Source organism: Gracilinanus agilis, chromosome X, assembly GCF_016433145.1.
Source record: "Gracilinanus agilis isolate LMUSP501 chromosome X, AgileGrace, whole genome shotgun sequence".
Classification (NCBI taxonomy): domain Eukaryota; kingdom Metazoa; phylum Chordata; class Mammalia; order Didelphimorphia; family Didelphidae; genus Gracilinanus; species Gracilinanus agilis.
In genome coordinates, this window is record NC_058136.1 from 62,800,137 (window position 1) to 62,818,615 (window position 18,479).

The 18,479-nt window shown below is 40.8% G+C and overlaps 1 protein-coding gene across 1 annotated transcript; it reads right to left on the reverse strand.

The window, feature by feature from the left end:
• Positions 1 to 14,804: 14,804 nt before the first annotated feature.
• LOC123253538 (protein argonaute-4-like) lies at positions 14,805 to 17,390 on the reverse strand. Its single transcript, XM_044682712.1, has one exon. The coding sequence runs from the start codon at positions 17,388 to 17,390 to the stop codon at positions 14,805 to 14,807; it is 2,586 nt and encodes an 861-aa protein (XP_044538647.1).
• Between the last annotated feature and the right edge of the window lie 1,089 nt (positions 17,391 to 18,479).

Consider the following 18,479-nt stretch of genomic DNA (forward strand, 5'->3'; position numbering starts at 1 on the left):
ACAGTGTGTCACTGATTGTGAACTATATATTTTTTTTATTTAAAAATTTTTATTATGGTTTTCCCTTGTCTGTGCAATATAGTATTTGAGTTTTCTTTTTCTCTCCTATTTTGTACTTGAAGTACCTGTTGCCAGTATTAATTGTTTTTTGATTTTGCACTAGGATAAGTTTAAAATGTCTATTAGCCCTAATGTCAATGCATACCCAAAAGCTTTAGACCAGTGATGGGCAAACGTTTTAAAGAGGGGGCCAAAGGAAAGGAAATGCTCATCTGCAGTCTGTTTCTAAGGCAACTCTTTCAAAGTTTCATTGTATTGTATCCTTCTCATTGTATTCATCAGATTAGGAATAATGGCATGGCCAGATAGAACATTTCAGAGGGCCGCATCTACCTATGGGCCATAGTTTGCCCATCATTGCTTTAGACTATGGAAACCTGTCATTGATTATTTGATATTATGGGACTTTGCCTAATGATTGTGTCTGATTCCAGGAGAAGGGATCACAAAAGAACCACGACATAGTGCCAAGGAGCTCAAATTTAACCTGCACAGTACCAATGAGCATAAGATCAAGGAGACCAACCAATCCCCGTGGGATTGAAGGGATTCTGAGTCAAGACAGGGGATTTGAACTTATTTGGGGGTTCAAGGAAGAGGCTGTTTGCAAAGTCAAATGCAGGATTCCCTCATGCCAGATCCACACTTCTACTGTGTACCTCACTTTGGCAGCCATTCTGGCTCCCCTATCCCTGAAAGCAAAGGTAAAATCAGACCAGTGAATGCTATTTCCCATCTGCTTCAGAATCTAGTCCTTTTTCTGTCTTTCATAGTGTGGCAATTTTCTGTAGTCTTGGCTGCTGATTGGATGAGTACATAATTGCTACTACAGGCTTATGGGATATAAATCACTTTAATTGGGCCTTGATTCAAGGACCTGTTATACATTTATTTTTACTTACTTAGAATTTTTACACATAAGACGTTGATATTTTCTATTTCATGTAGGAGTTACTTTTTTTCTCATTTATTTCAGGTTTTTTGATGTTTTTGATTTTCTTTAGACGTTTGATTCTTTTGACCACATAACTCAGCCATGTATCCCTGAGTGAACCATGTGTTTGTCAACATCATCCTCACAGAGGATTGTATTATTATATTATAATGCAAAATTTGAATTCTTTTGAGAGTGATTTTAGGATAAGAAACTTGCTACCTCCCTGAATCCAGAAAGTGACCTGTTTGGAGTAGGTGCCATGAAGATGCCTGCAGACACCACACACTGCAGCAAAAGATCCAGACTTTGGGATGTGGTGATTTGAACTGTGGGGGGTTGAAAGCATTTATTTTGACTCTTCACTCTTATGCCAAAGGGGTTTTTTGTCATTGCACCTTGCAATCTTTTGTTTTGTTCTTTTTCACTTTTATTTCCCTCACCCCCAAATTAATGTAATTTCCCCTTATAAACTTCAATATTATATGTATCTCTAGTTAAAGATCTTTTATGTTTGTTATGTATACTGATTCCATGGGGAAACTAGACATGTAAATCTGGGAAATTTCTACATGCTCATTTATTGGAATGACGGGGGGGGGGGGTTGTTTAATTAGAATTTTATATCCCAAGATTCCATTTCCCAGAATCCCATTTTCATCCTCCATTACTTCCTTAAATTTTGGAGATAAGTTTCTGTAACCCCTCCCTCTCTCTCTTCACCTGCTAACATGGTCAGGAAAACTTCTCTTTACTCAGGTTTTTACTATTTCCTCTACTTCAAGTGATTATTAATAAATCTTATAAAATATAATACTTGGAGTTATTGGATATTAATTTTAATCTTCCAGAAGACATATAAAGATGGAGTCAGACATAATCACTAGTGGGAAGGCACCAGCAGTAGAATAAAAGGAGAAAGGCAAATGCTTCTGGAAGAAGCTGGGATTTTTTGTTCTTCTCTGTGGAGTCCAGGGAAACCTAGAGCCAGAGGTGAGAAGGGAGATGATCCCAGGCATGGAGGACAAGGGAAAATGGCCAGAAGTTTAAGATGAAATTTCTTGTTCATGAAACAAGTAGGCAAATGTTGCTGAATTCAGTGGTGATGGGAGCAGGGGAGGAGGACAAGAACTTTAGAGTTCAAGAAGACTGGAAAGAAGAGATAGCTTATTAACATTTTTGAATGCCAAAGGATTTTATATTGGATTATCAAGTTGATAGGGAGTCATTGGAGGTGATTGAGTATGCCTGTGCATAGGGAGTGAAGGGAAGTGACAAGATCAGACCTACACTTTAGGAAGATTACTTTGAACCCATGCCCCTTTTCTGACTTGGAACAAATACTCAGTATCAATTCCAAGGCAGGAGTTAAGTGTGAAAAAAAGATTATTGAATCTATAGGAGTAGATGTGATCACCAAATTAAATATCATAGATGGAAAAAGAATAGAGGGCTCAGAATAGAGCCCTGTGGGACACTCATGGTTACTGAGTATGACCTGGAAGAAGATCTTGCAAAAGAATCTGGGAAAGTGTGGACAGATAGGTAGGAGGAGAACCAGGAGTGAGCAGTGTCATGAAAACTGAGAGAGAAGAGGGTATGAAACAGAAGAGGGTGATTGCAAGTGGTTGGAAAGAACATTCTTCATTGAATGAAAAGGTCAAAAGCAGACAATAAAGACTTAAGATGAGAGGAAGAGGAAAAGAAGTGAAAATACCTATTGTAGACAGCCTTCTCAAGGAGATTAATCACAAAAGCAAGAAGAGAAATGGGGTGATGGAGAGCAAGGCATGGATGGACTAAGTGGGTGTTTTTTTAGGATGAGTGGAGAGAAAATAGGCATCTGTCCCATTGTTCCTGCCACTAAACCATGTTCTCCTTCTCCCCCAGCCAAGCCCCTACTCCCATCCCGTATTCTGAACAAAGCTGTCCCTTTCTACTCTGTCACTGCCAACAATTCAAATATACAGTCTTCGTGTTCTACCTCAATTCCCTCTCCTCAGTCATTACTTTCAGCCCTTACATGTGTCTGTAGATTCATATTCTTAGAAAGAATCTCCAAGGCCCTCTATTCAACTCGTTAATAATCCAGATGAGGAAATAGTCACAGGGAGATGAGATAACCGGCCCAATGCCATATTAAAGAACCTATATTTTGACAGGATTTGATCCCTGGTATTTGTGACTCTGATGTTGTGATATTCCTCTTCTCTCTATATATGTTCTAGGACAGAAGTATAAGGAATTGGTCTTTTGAAAAATTTTCCTTTCCATGTTACATATTGATTGAATTAAAATGTTTTTTTTTTCTGACATTTTGTGATCCATGTTCTCTCGCTCCTTCCCACCCCTCCTCCTTCTTCAAGACAGCAGGTAATATGATATAGTCTTTTTTTAATATAATTAATTTTTATTGGTAAACGTTTACACCAGCAGTAGAAATGTCAGTAGAAAAATAAAATTTCAGTTGTTTTCTCTCATACAAAGATTTGATCTTATTGACTGTAACAGTTAGTGAAATAATCTTCATACTAAAGGGTAAGCTGATTTGAGTTACAACCAGCATACAGTGTGTGCACAAGGGTGAAAAGCCTTCTGTATGTGGACAATTAATGGCACCAGTGCTTTACATTAAAAAAAACTGTTCCTTAGTGTTTCTTTTCTCTATTAGGCTTTATAATGTAACAAGACTATAATTTAAACCACAGCAATTAGGAAGAAAAGTTGGACTGAAGAGTTTTTAAAAGCTTGATAGATGAATAAATTTCAACATAGAAGAGGAAAATTTAGAAGTTAAACTTATCTCACTGGCTCCACATTTCATAAAAGTTTAGGTTTTCATTGCTAAGAAAAGAAAAGTAGAAGGTTGTGCTGATGATCCTAGAATAAAGATGTGTTTTGATCCCATGATCTCCTTTACTCTGGAATCCATTTTTTCTGCATTTAGAAACATTTCCATGAACATTTATTTTCCACCACAAAGTACCACGATAAAGATAGGAAAGATCATCTTTGGTGGCTTATGAGGGAAAAAAACCCCTAAGGAAGATGCACAAAATTGGTTTTATCAGCTATCTTTCTTTTCTTTTTTTTTTTAAATTTTAAACCCTTAACTTCTGTGTATTGACTTATAGGTGGAAGAGTGGTAAGGGTAGGCAATGGGGGTCAAGTGACTTGCCCAGGGTCACACAGCTGGGAAGTGTCTGAGGCCGGATTTGAACCTAGGACCTCCCGTCTCTAGGCCTGGCTCTCAATCCACTGAGCTACCCAGCTGCCCCCATCAGGTATCTTTCTGACACAGAAGGAAATAAGAGGGATTATCATCTATCTTTGCAAAATTCAGTTTTTTGAAAATAAGCAATTCCCAAAACCACACAATATATATTAAATTGTGTGGTTCAAACCAGGTATCAATTTTCTACCTAAATAACTGCATATCTGATAGAATAAAAGAAGTTCCATTGTTTAGCTTTACATAAATAATTGCTTCCTGAAAATTTAACTCAGGCTACACACATTTCATATAAAATCTACATATGACATTCATAAACCATTCAAAAAGGAGCATATCACATACTAGGGCTGACCACATACATACTGAATATCTAGTCATTTGAAGATACACATATGCTGATGAAAACAGAACAGGTAAAAAAAGTTGTAAAAAAAAGCAGATGGAAACCAGAACTTTCCAGATCTTATTCTTTGACTTTGGGCGTGAGCACAACAAATAACCCCCTGTACCATAACAGCAATATATTATAAACATATATGTGTGTATGTGCATATGGTTAATATGTGAATATATATACCTAATATATATGATATACACACATATATATCCTTTTGGATAGAACAACTGTCATGAATACATCCTATGGAAAAAAGGAATCAAAATAATCTCTTACAATCCTGTTAAAAGAGTCCAATACTGTGTTGCAATATAGCTAAATTTCTTCAACGAGAAATTTCCAATGATAGTACTTTTGCAAGGAGCAGTCACCAGAAATGGACTAATGAACTTAACCAAAAAGGCTCCTTGGAAGAAATGCCTAAAGATTAAGTATTTTTGTGATCTAAAGGAAGACCTTAAGCACACTACATCAACTCCCCGTGTAAGGATTTATGAGAAGTTGTGGTCAAGAGACCCACAGGATGAGATGATATGGATGAGCTGCTATCAGCATCGCTAGATGGAACATCCATATCATTGACATCACAGATCCATTGAAGTATGAGTTTGAGACTAACTAGAAAGATATAATTTACATTTAATGAACAAGCAATAAAAGGAGAAAAACTTCGCTAAAATAATTCTGAGGTCTATACCTGGCATAGTAAAATACAAATTTTCTTCAAGGAATTCTGTGACCTGATTTAAAGGATAGAATGTGAAAGGAGAATAGTAAGAAGAATAAACTAGAGTGAATTTTAGGCACTTCCTAGAATAAAAGAGCTCTGATCCAACTAAGTGATGTTTTTACACTGTAAAAATTACAGACTAAGGAGTCAAGACCACCCACTTTACTTTCAGCTGAACTTCCACCACCCAAGTTCTTGTAAAGAGCACCCCACTTGAAACAAGATTCTTTGAGAGCAGACCTGGAGAAGAATCTTCTTCTTTATGCCATAATTACTAAAGTGCATTCTGAATAATGAAGCTAAAAAGTTTTCAGTTCAAGTTACCTTCTACGGGGCACCTTGTCAATAAGATCAAATAAAATTAGCAGAGAATGAGAAGGTACAGATATGATAGGTATTCAGGAAAAAATGTCTGAATTAGCAAGCATATTTAGACAGTGAGAAATGAGGAGATAGTGAATGAGAGAAAGGAAGAAAGGGGGAGAGAGACAGAGAGTGAGGGAGAGAAGGATGAAAGAAATGAGAAGAAAGAGACAGTGATACAGATTTCTAGTCCAAGATGGAGAGAGAGAAAGGGAGACAAAGAACATGGGAGAGGGAGGGAGGGAGGGAGAACCAGGTAGAGAGACGCAGACAAGCAGATCAAAGAGAGAAACAGAGACAGGGAGATAGGAAGAGAGCCAGAAGGGATAGAGAGACAAGGAGACAAAGAAATAGAGAGATGGGTACAGAGAGGAAAAGGGGAGGTGGAGAAATACATTGTTTGGGAGAGAGAGAACCTGAAGAACAAAGGGAGACAGAGAAAGAGAGGGAGAGAACGAGACAGCAACAGACACAGAAATGGACAGAGGCCCACATACACTGGTTCAGAAAGAGAGATATAGGGAAACAAGAAGGAGAAAAACAGAGGGAGATACAGGTAGAGAGGTTGAGACAAATATATATATAGATGGGAAAAGAAGAGAGAGAGGGAGAGAGAGACATGGGGAAATACAAGGAGAAAGATAGAGGGAGATACAGGCAGAGAGAGAGAGAGACAGAGAGAAACAGGATGGAAGAGACAAAGGCAGAGGGAGAGAAAAATAAAGAGACATGGAATGAGAGAGACAGGAAAGCAAAACAGCGGGGAATAGAGACACAGAGATAGAGGCAGTGAAAAGAAGAATAAGAATAAGACAAGCAAAGGAGATAGTCAGAGAGACTGACAGAGCAATTGAAATAGAGAAAGGGAGAAAGAGACAGAGAAACAGGGCCAGAGAAAGACAGAGACAGAGAGAGACAGAAACAGAAACAGTGGGAGGAGATAGCGAAGGAAAGAGAAAAAAGAAGGAAAGGGGAAAGAGACAAAATCATAGATATTTGAAAGACAGAGAGAGATGGGTAGACAAAGAGTCAGAAGAGAAAAAGACAAAGACAGAGACAGAGGGAGACAGAGACTGAGGGAGAAAAGACAGACAGAGAGAGACCCATTGAGAGAAAGGGACCGAGAAACTGGAAGTAATAGAGAGAGGGACAGAAAGGAAAAGAGACATAGAGCAAGAAGGGAAAGAGCAATTGAGAGAGGTAGAGACAATCAGAGACAGGGAGGTAGAAAGAGAACAAGAAGTTGGATAGAGAGGTAAGGAGAGAAAGAAGAGGTCAACATAGGGAAAGGAAATCAGAGAGGGAATCAGAGAGAGCTACAGACAGACATAGAGGGAGAGAGAAAGAGAAAGGGAGGAAGGGAGGGAGAGACAGAAACACTCAGAGACAGAAAGGAGTGAAATAAAAGTAGAATAAGGCAGAGACAGACAGTGAGTGGGAAACAGACAGAAATGGAGGGAGAGAAAGAGAAATGGAGAGAGGGAGACAAAGGGGGAATGAGCAGCAAGAGAGAGAAGCAGACATATGCAGAGACGAGAAATAGAGAAAGATCTAAAGAGGGACAGATAAGGAATGTGGGGTAGAAAAAGGAAAGGAAGACAGACAGAGTCAGAGACAATGGAGAGGAAAGATAGAAGAGGAGGGAGAGACACAGACTAAGTCAGAGAAAGGCAGAGTGATTAGAGATTTAGGAAATATAGGGAGAGATATAGAAAAACAAAGCAAGAGATCACAAAGATGGAGAGAGAAATAGAGAGACACAGAGACAGAGGGAGAGTGAAGGTGAGATTCATAGACCTCTGTGTGTGTGTGTGTGTGTGTGTGTGTGTGTGTGTGTGTGTGTGTGTGTGTGTGTGTAAAGAGAAAGACAAAGTCAGGGGAGACAGATAAGACACAGACTGGGAGAGAGAGAAATAGATATAAAGGGAAAGAGACATAGAGGGATGGAGACTCAGAAAAGGAGAGAAAAAGATAGAGACAGAATGAGACCCAGTCAAAGAGACATATAGATGAGTCAGTAAGGGCAGAGATAGAGACAGAGAATGATAGAGTGAGAAGAAGGCAAAAGAATGAGAGGAGGAGAATGAGAGAGGTGCAGGGAGAAACAGAGAGAAAGAGAACAAAGTGAGAGATGTCAACAAGAGAAAAAGGAAGGGGAAGAGAGAGATAGAATGATAGGCATATGAAAGATGGAGAGATAGACAGAGGTACCGAGATGGGGAGATATTATTTACATATTGTATGTATTGTTACAACATTACATATTGGATGGGGAGGCCAGAATGGCAAGAGGGTGTAGGGCAGTGGTTCCCAAACCTTTTTGGCCTAACGCCCCCTTTCCAGAAAAAATATTACTTAGCGCCCCCTGACATACTATCACTGCCCCCTTACAGTTATTCACCACCCCCAAATGCACCTGTGACCATCACCTCACCCCTGGATTGCTGCAGCACCCTCCAGGGGGCGGTGGTGCCCACTTTGGGAATCACTGGTGTAAGGAGATGAATTTCTCCCCCCCGAATCTCAGGATTATTCAAGATAATTGTTAGGACCAGTGCACTGAGGAATGTTAGGAAGTAGACATCCTAAAACTGGGAGCTGTTTGAGATAGGTAATGCACCACTCTTTCATAGAATGGTCCATGCTTGCAATTCTACTTCCTATTTGGAAGAGTAACCTTCCTTCCTCTCTCCCCTAGGGGTAAAAAACACCTGGGAGCAGCTTGCTTCCCCTTGTAAGTGGATGTGGATGGGAATTAAAGAGTACAAGCTCTCCTCAGGTAAAAACCCTTTAGAAGGCTAATTATTGCCTTAAGGAAACACACCCAGGCTTCCAACTCAAGCAGATAGCAAGTACTCTGATGTTGGCAATGTAAGGGAAAGAGGTATTTATACTTTCCCCACTTGTTTGTAGAGTGGCTACAGCAGCAGCAGCAGGAGGAGGAGGAGGAGGAGGAGGAGGAACAGGATTGTCAGCAGCAGGCAGCATCAATGCCAGGAAAATTCTACAGAGAATTCCCTGGATGAGGGATAGGAGAAACGTAGTTTCTTTTCAAACTAACCTCCTCAGAGAATTAAGGGTTCTGAACCCCACTTCTGGTTGCCATAAATGTAGGATTTAAATTAATGTTCAATACTGCAAGTATTATTTTTACAAAGTTTATTATCTAACGAAATAGAACCATGTGACTAAGTTTTTCTATCTGCTCAAAAATCCCTGCTCCACCAAAGCTGCCAGAGGAAGGAAAAAGCCCAAGAGATGGAACTACACCCAATTTATATCCTCTCTATGTCAGCACATAAGTCAGGAAGTGAATAGGGTGCTGGGAATTTTAATTTTTCTGGGAATCCTAGTTTTTAGAATAACAGATTCTAATTACAGTATAGTACATTAATATCTCGTTTCTAATTATGAACCAATTTTTTCACTTTTTTTAGGAAACTTAAATTTATTAAAGAACACACTGACTGACAATGGACAGATTATGGATGAATCTATAAATGAATTTCAATCAGATGAAAATTCAGAAAATAATGTTTCTATGAAAAGCTTCACTGAAGGCAAGTTGTACTTTATTTCTCTATATATAGACATACATATATTTGAAAATTATAACCAGCAATTATGGGTAGAAGTTTTTGTTTTAGATTCTTAAAGCCAATTTTTGTTATTTTAAAATTTTAGTCATATCAAAATAGATTCATAGTTGGAAGGGATTTTAGAACTTGTCTAAACCTCTGATGGTCTAGATAGAAACAGAGGTCCATAAGTCTAAAATGACTTGCTGAAAATCAAAATAGTATTTACATATGCATCATTATTTGCCTCTAATAACCTCTTTGTTATTGGCCATTTAGTCTGATCTCTGAATCAAATGTTTGAAACAATTTAGTAATTTTTTGTGTAATATTTCTAGACTTTGGATGTAAATTATTATCACCAATCATGAATAGGCTTACATTTTTATACATTTCTTTCCAAAAGTGAATTTTTTATCCGTCTTTTTCTCTCTCCCTTCCCTTCCTCCATCTCTCCCTTACCCCATTCCTCCATCTGTCTATCTGTCGTATAGTTTCACTATTTCTAAATATCCTGAGTTTCCTCCCCCATAAAAAAAGACCCAACAAACCCAACTATCTCCTCAAGTTTGGAGGCTACCTCAATCTTACCTTTCTCAGACACAACCTAGAAAAAAAGGACAGCTAGGTGGTGTGGTGGCTAGACAGCTGGGATCTGAATTGAGGAAGACCTCAATTCAAATATGACTTCAGCTACTAGATTTGGTCTGATCCTAGGCATATCACATAATTCTCTGCCTGTTCAGTTTCTTCATCTGTTAAATGGGGATCATAATAGAATCTGCTTCACAGGGCTCTTCAATGAGATGATATTTATAAAGCACTGAACACCTTGCCTGGTACAAGATAGGTACTTAATAAATGCTTATTCCTCCCTTTTCACTCTCCTACTGATCCCCGTTCTCAGAAGGATTCAAGTGATGGTTCCCCTGCCAATCCCTTGGTTCCCCTACCCTCTCAGATGTGCTTGTCTATTTTATCAACAGTGCTTAGAAGCTGGCCTGCAGGGTAATTCCCAAGTGTGGAGCGTTATGTAAGGCATTAGATGTGTTCCCTGTCAATCTGATTAACACCTCAGTATATGACTGGCAGTGTATTAAGCACTAGGGATTCAGATAGAGGCAAAAGGCATGCCTGCTCCTCAGTAGCTTATAGTCTTGCTGGGGGGGGGGGGAACCACAAGCATACATGTCCATAGGAACAAGCTATGTATAGGATAAATAGGAAATAAGAGAAGGAAGGCAGCTGAATCAAGAGAGACTAAGTATAAGGCTTCGTATAGAAAATGTGATTTTAGGTAGGATTTGAAGGAAGGCAGAACCTTTGATCTTGGGAAAATAAAGCTAAGATTCTAATGGAAAGGTAGGAAATCCAAAATCTTTTGGATTCTCTGCCTTTATGGTCTTCTTACACTGCTCTAACTTGAATACCACAATTTTGACCTACTTTTAGAAACTTTTACCTAACTATAAGAATTCAGGGTTGTAGGAGCATCCCTTAGTATGCTGGAACAAACTTTCTTTTTCTGTCCATTTTCATTCATCCAATGGCTTTCAGAGGCTTGATTGCTGACTGATTCTTTGATTGATGCTATTAAGGCATCAAGGATAAAATAGTGTGGTTTTTCTGCCATCTTTACAAATATTTGACCCATAGGTGACTATCTTACATAGTTTGAAATTCCCACTATTTTCTGAGTTTTTGTTTGGTACTATCATACTCAGATTAAATTTGTATTACCTAATCTTTCTTACCTTCTCTTTAGAAATCACTGCTCAGTGTTCTCATCCTCACTTTTACTTTTTTAAGGTATTCCTAGGATTACACATCAAATTTGTTTTTTGTTTTTTTTTGTCTACATACATTCCATTTTATTGGACAATTAACAAGAAAAAAACATCATTTGGCACAAGAATGCTAATTTATTATTTTTTGGACAGAAACACAAAATATCTCTGCAGGCCAAAAAAAAAGTACATTACAAAACTGAAACAATCAGCATTTTATCAAAACATCAGGCTACAACACCCCTCTTCCTCAACAGTTTATAAAGTACCTCATATTGCTAGACATACATCCCAATCCAAATTTAATAAAACACCATTTGAAACATTACAAGTCTAACAATGTAGAAACAAAAATTACATCATTATTCAAAAGAACAAATGCTAACATTTTACAATGAAGTTTCAGCCATTAGACATAGAAAGATCACAAAAATGTCAATAGCAAGGGATAAGAAAATCTTTAAGTGATAACAAGATCTTTCCTTAAATTTCCACAAGGAAAAAAAAAACCTTGTAGTTGAAATAGTATTGATACAATGCCCTTGAATTCTACTTTCCTAAAATGAAAGTAGAGTTACTGCCTTGCTATTGAGCAAAAAAATCCTAAAGGACATTCACAAAGGTTGCTGGGGAAGGAGCAGAAGAGGGGACTTGTCATTTGGTGTATGAACAAGGACTCCTTTCCCAAAGGAAGGGAAGGGGGAGCTGCTGAGCCAGGTAGGTCAACCTGATGTTTGTGCCTAGAATGTGATCAGAGGATACAAACAGTGCCTGTAAATCATAACCTTTGGAAGCAGCTACAGGCACAGTTTTGTCTGTCATGGAGTGCTTACAGTAAGAATCAATGTTTTGGCTGCCCAGACATCTTGCTGGGCCAATCCCGCCAGTCCAAATTTACAGATTGTTCAGAGTTCAGTTCTTAACCAAAAAGAAGTCCTACTTGGTTTCACAGTGGGGTTGCCACTGCTCTTCCTTCTTGTGCCTCATCCCCGAATTAACTTTGCTACATTTCAGTCTTTCACATACACATAACAGTGCCTAATAGGCTTTATTTAAAAACAAAAAGACCCCAACATCCTATAAACTACTGCTACAAAGTGCACACCTCCCATTGATTGACACTTGCATAATGATTCAGTTCATTCCAAAAGGTTATATATTCAAAACTGTCAAGCTGCAAATTAACTCTACTTTCAGTCCTGCTTACACTAGTATTGCTGCAATTCTGATTTTGCAGTGATTTCTTTTTAGAGATTTATATACCCCATGGCAATGTATATACCCCAATAAATGTAGTTATTAATACGGTTGCATTTTACTTCCTCCAAAAGTGACAGCATTGCACTGTTATGACAGGAATTATTCCTATAAAATTAGGCCCCATCCCTCATTCCTCCCTTCTGTGCAGGTACACCTAAGCAAGCCTATTTCCCAGAATCGATCCAGTCTGAGGTCACAGCTTCATTTCCCTCTATCTGTGACCCACAATGAGCGTACATTGTCAGACAAAAGCAGGACCTTCTAGACGCTAGCCACTCTCAGGTGACCTCACCTGGCCGGACAGACACCCAACAGGCAGATCCCTCTGGCACTTCTGATCCAAAGGGCCCATTCTCTCTTCCAGGTGTCTCATGTCTCTTCCACGGAGGCTGGAGGACAGAGTTGCTGAAGGATTTATTCTTTGTGTTCTCCCTGAACAAATGTGAATAAAATCAGCCATCTTGCTGAAGCAGCAGCCAGCCTCTCACTGACATGTCCTGATTTTTATTATTCAAGTGAGGTATTTTTTTAAAAAGGAAAAGCTTAGAAACAATAAAGAAAAAAGAAATCTGTGCACTGTGCCTCAGGGGCAGAGCTCAAGCTCTTTAGTTCCAATGTTTATGGAGTAAAACAAAGTCTCAAATCTTGCCATTCAACATAAGTTATAAAACTTTCTGTTGAGTAGCTTTAGCACACTCAGTGGTGCTGCTGAAAAGAGACAGCAGAAAGAAATGTAAAATCAGATGTATTTACAAGCACCTTGCTTAAAAAACTCAAGAAAAACAGCATTTGATATTGCTGAGCTTTTGAAAAGGCTGGTTTAGTGTACATGGTTCAGAACTGCTCCTGAGTCAAGATCAGTTGCCACTGTGGGAGCAACTGAGATTCTGAGGAACAGGGTCTGCCCACTGTCAAGCAGACACACTGATGCTTACTCCATCTCATTTCCCTTTGTTTTAACATGAAAAGAAGTCAGCCTCTAAGGTAGCAGAATGTAAAAGCTGGTAAAGGACATATTAAGCCTCTCATAACACGTTAGCCTAAAAAAACAACTGAAGTGGAAGAAAAAAGTAAAACTGAGAACCTAGGCTGGGAAACAGTAGCTATAATCTACATCTTTATAAAACATGCACCGTATGTAACTTTGGGAGCATCCTAAATTGCCAAGGAGAAGTTCAAAATGCTGGTACAGGTACATATTTCTAGGTTGCTAGCACCACACAACATACTGAATGTACAAATTGGCAAAGACTTTCTTAAGGGGAACAACCATGTTCAAGCTTATTTTAAAAAAATAAGACAGACAAGAAAGGACACTAACAGTGAATACAAAACCTCTGTAAAGGCATGAAAATTGTGGGGTTTTTTTTGACTGGTTTCAGAAATTGCCAGATTGTGAAGCCATAAGAAATATTAGATAAATTCATGCACTACCCTTGGCCAGAAAACTACATTTTTTTGGAGGAAAGGGGAGAGGGAAGGGGGAGCCTTAAAAAAAAGTTTATTGCCAAAGTTAACCTCCTACAAGAAAAGTTTAAAAATCATTTACATTTATCAAACCACACAGCAGCATAAATGTGCACTTTGTAAAACTTGGAAAAAATACCTAAAAGTTAATTTTTTTTCTTTTTTCCTTTTACCTTTTTTGGTTTGTTTTTGTCTTTTTTTTAAAGAAGGGAGAAACAAGAGTAATTTTACTATCCCATGGCAGTGTTATTTAAAATTACCCCAGGCATCCCTCTCTGTTTCTATGACACATTCAAAGAAGGTTTACCCAATAAGACCTGCCTGGTGAATCTGCAGTCCAAATAGTGCAATCACTCTGCTGCTTGTACCTGCGCCAGCACATTTTTACTGAGGTCAAAAAGATAAAATTAGTAAAAATGACTAACTACAATACCTTCCAAAATGAATACTCCATAAAGGCATTTATAAGAGTAAAGTAAAAAAAATGTTAAAAAGTCTTTGACCCCACACAATACACAGCTACATTGAAGTAAAATGATGGGTGGTCTGCCTCTCTCAGTCATGCATACCTGCTTGATGAACACAAACAAAAAAAAATTCATCTTATTAAACTGGAGGATTGAGGTGATAACCAGAGCTAGCAAAATAGTCAATAGAAACCTCTTATGTCAAGTTCTTTACAAATTTCAGGATGATCAACCTTTTTTATGTTTTGAGGTAAAAATTTAGTACGATGCATCAGAAAAAACAGACTGAATTTCTATTACTAAAAAAGTTAGTTAAAAAATTCCCAAACAACAAAACAACAAAAAAAAATGGCTCGATTCTGTTGGTGTATTAGACACTGTGACTGTTCAGAACTGCTGGTAGAAGACTGTCTGATGTCATCTTGGCCTTATCTAGAAGCAATAGGTTTTCAAAACCTGTCAAGACCACACAGTAAGTAGGTAGACCACAATGTGTGCCAAATCTGCTCAGTCTTCACAAATGCTTTCAGGCAAAATACATTGTATGCTGGGTATCATGGTGGATCTGGACAGCCTTGGCCAGGGCCTGGGGATCCCGGCCATTGCTCTGTCCTGACATGTGACTTCCCTCAGCACTGTCATGATCCTTATCCACCAGGTGATATCTTGCTCTAAAAGCCACCAACCGGGCATAGTAAGCTGGGGCTGGAATGGAGACTGAGCGGGTACATCGAACATAGGTATGACAGAGTTGGTAAGTCAGAAGTTGAAGCTCATCTGCAGTAAAGCAGTTGTCATCCCATAAGACCTGGTAATGGGATGGGCGGCTGGTTCCCTGAATTCCTGCATGACTACAGAGGTAGAAGTCAAATTCAGATGGATGTGTGATAGTGCTGTCCACAGTAGTACCTGCTGGTACATTACCACTTTTCCCCACCCTTTCTGTTTTGTCTGCACAGAAGAGTCGAGTGTGATGCCTTTTCTGCACAACAATGTATGTTATACCTGGGCGGTAATCTTCTTCCAAGCTAATACATGCCTTTCGAATTGCTATTAATTCTGGCCAAGCTACCTGCTTCATTTGTCCTTCGGAGACCCCTCCACGATAATAGATGATGCGGGTGGGCTTGAAGCGTGTCGATTTGTAGAACTGGATTAGAAGTTCTCGAACCATATTAGTCAAGTCCTGGATCACTTCCTGGCTAAACAGGAGCTCCTGGGAGGTCTCCTGGCGGGAAGTCTGTACTCGAACTGTAGCACAGTATCGGCTAGGGTGTCCGTCCATGCTACCAACCACTGCAGCAATAGAAGGCTTCTTCCCATCTCCAGCAGGAGGGTGAGTAACATCTGCTCCCAAAAAGATGACAGGTTGCTGGAACACTGAAGGCCTTTGATGGGGTACAAGGACATTGTTAATTCCACCAAGTTTTGCATTTATCTTCAGGCAGAGATTAGAGAGAGTCTGGGGAGAAGTCTTTACTACATTTTTCACCTGAACACATTGAGTGGCCATTCCTAAGAGGGTATCACCAACACGTTTCACCTCCGCATACACTGGTGTCTTCCCAGGTAAGATCACGACTATCAGCTGCAGACCAACATAAGTCATCTTCAGATGTTTAAACATGGGTTCCACACTATCTGCTCCCTGTGCATACTTGCAAAAACATGGCTGACCTTGAATGGGCATCCCAGCATCCTTAGAAATCTTCCGGAGCTGATCTGTGAAACTCTTTAACAGATCTTCCCTGCATTGTTTCTGAGGAGCAAAACAAGCAACAGCCCACACTTTAATCTCAATGCCAGCATAAAACTGTTTTCCTCGCATATCCCATACACCTTGGTTTGGCGTAGCTACTGTTTTATTCCTGCCTCCATATTGTAGCATTGGTGCTGGCAACACTCTGCCTGTTAACTCTGTCATTTCATTGTGAACAAAAATACCAAATTCCTTTAGGTATGGATCAGGTCCACCCACCATGCTGTTACTTTTCACTAGTCTGCTGATTTCCTCCTGTCTGTCAGGAGCAGATCTTGCAGTCGCTTTGATCATGGTTGATGTTTGATTGTCAGTTAATTTCTTGATACATCGCTGTCCCGCTGCAATATTACAGACCTCAAGAGGAAGATAAGTGTGCTTTTGTTCTTGTCCCACTTGGAGACAAGGAAGATGGGTATATTTCAGCTGCAGACTATACTTCTGTTTAAAATACTGGGCTACTGTACATTCCATGGCCTGACCATTTTCCAGCTGTAGAGGAAAAGTTTGATGGCTGGCAGGTCGTCTAGTTACATTACAAACTCGATATTTTCGTTTCATCTGTCCGCAGTGGGTAACCTCGACTTTAAGACCTCTGATTTCTTTGGTAAACTTGACACGCTGGGAGTCTGTAAGAGGTTTTGTTTGTTCATTGATGTTTTGAATGTCTAAAACCTCACACATGAACTCAATAATAGGCTGGGCACGGTAGAAAGCAGTAGCAGATACGTCAATATTCAGCATCATATTCCACAAAGCAGGTCTCACAGACTGGTGGAAGCCAAACCAAACTTCCCTTCCCCCTCCCAGAGGGTGGTAGTAACCTTCAGGAGGAGAGAAGAACGAACGGCCAACAGGCGTATACCTCATAGAAGGCAGATGCCTTGTGATTACATCTAGTGCCTGTACAGAATCTTCAGGTACTTCATTCAAATGCCCAGCCAATGCTTCCAAAAGTAGCTGAAGACTTACTATAGATACCCACTGAATTGAAACTTTAAAGGTCTGGTCTTTGCCCTCACCAGGAAGAGTCACCTCCATATCCACCCGATCCCGTCCAATAGGCAGTGGGTGAGCCGTATACATGTTTCTTTTGCCATCATAGCCCGGCTGCCGATCACCAAATATCTGCATTTTAAAGTGTCTTACCATTGTATCTACCACCTCCCTGTTAACTCTACGAGGCCGTTTTTCTGGTTTGATATCCACGTCATAGTGATAGACATCTATTTTTGGAATCTGAACCTGAAAATGATTGGCTAGAAGACGGATTGGCTTCCCAACAGTTCCAAGGCCAGGACAATGAGGTGCCTGAAAAAGGCTGGCTGGAAGTCCGGGTCGTAGCGCCTCCATGGCAGCAGTGGCGGCAGTGGCCACCTCTCCCCGCTCCCCAGTGGTGCCTGTCTCTGAGGGCCCTGCTTCCGATTCCACCACCTCTGCCTCGTAGGCCTCCACCGCCTCCACCAACGCCCTGTACGCCTCTGCCACAGTCACCTCCTCCGCCTCCTCCGCGTAGGCCTCCGCCTCCACCTCCTCCTCCTCTGCCGCGTAGGCCTCTGCCTCCGCTGGCGTCCACCTCCGCCTCCTCACCGTAGGCCTCCGGCCTCCGCCTCCTCCGGCCTCCGCCTCCTCCGGCCTCCGCCTCCTCCGGCCTCCGCCTCCTCCGGCCTCCGCCTCCGCCGGCCTCCGCCTCCGCCGGCCTCCGCCTCTGCTGTGTAGGCCTCGGCCTCCCCAACGTAGGCTTTCTCCGCGTAGGCCTCCACCTCCGCCTCCGCCAGCCTCCGCCTCCTCACCTTAGGCCTCCACCTCCGCCTCTGTAGGCCTCCGCCTCCGCAGGCCTCCGCCTCCGCCTCCTCCACCTATGCCACCACCTCTTACACCACTTTCTCCTCCGCCTCTGCCAGGTACGCCACCACTTCGTACACCTCCTCCACGTTTACCTCCACCACCACCATGTACGCCACCACCACATACATCTACGCCATGTTCACCTCTGCCGCTTGCGCCGCCGTAGCGCACGCTGCCGTAGCCACCGCCTCTGCATGCGCCAACATAGCGTAGGCCTCCGCAGCGCATGCGTCCACTGCTGCGTGCACCGCCACCGCGTGCGCTGCCCTCGCGTACATGTGCACCACCGCCACCTGGGGGAGAGGAGGGGGACAGGGATAGGGAGAAAGAGGCGGCAGCTGCAGCTGCGGAGGTGCCTGGGGGAGGGCTTTCCAGTGGCTCTTCCACTCTTAGTGACAACAAAAACCTCAAATTTGTTTTTCAGGTGGTGTGCATTTTATTTTTTCCCCATAGATTCCCATTATAGGTTCTAAAATTAAATGCCAACGAAGGCTAAATTAGAATGCAAAACTATATATATTAGGATATTGGTTTCTATGTTGGCTTCACATCCAATGTTTGATGATTACTAATGTTAAATTATAGGTACTGTCA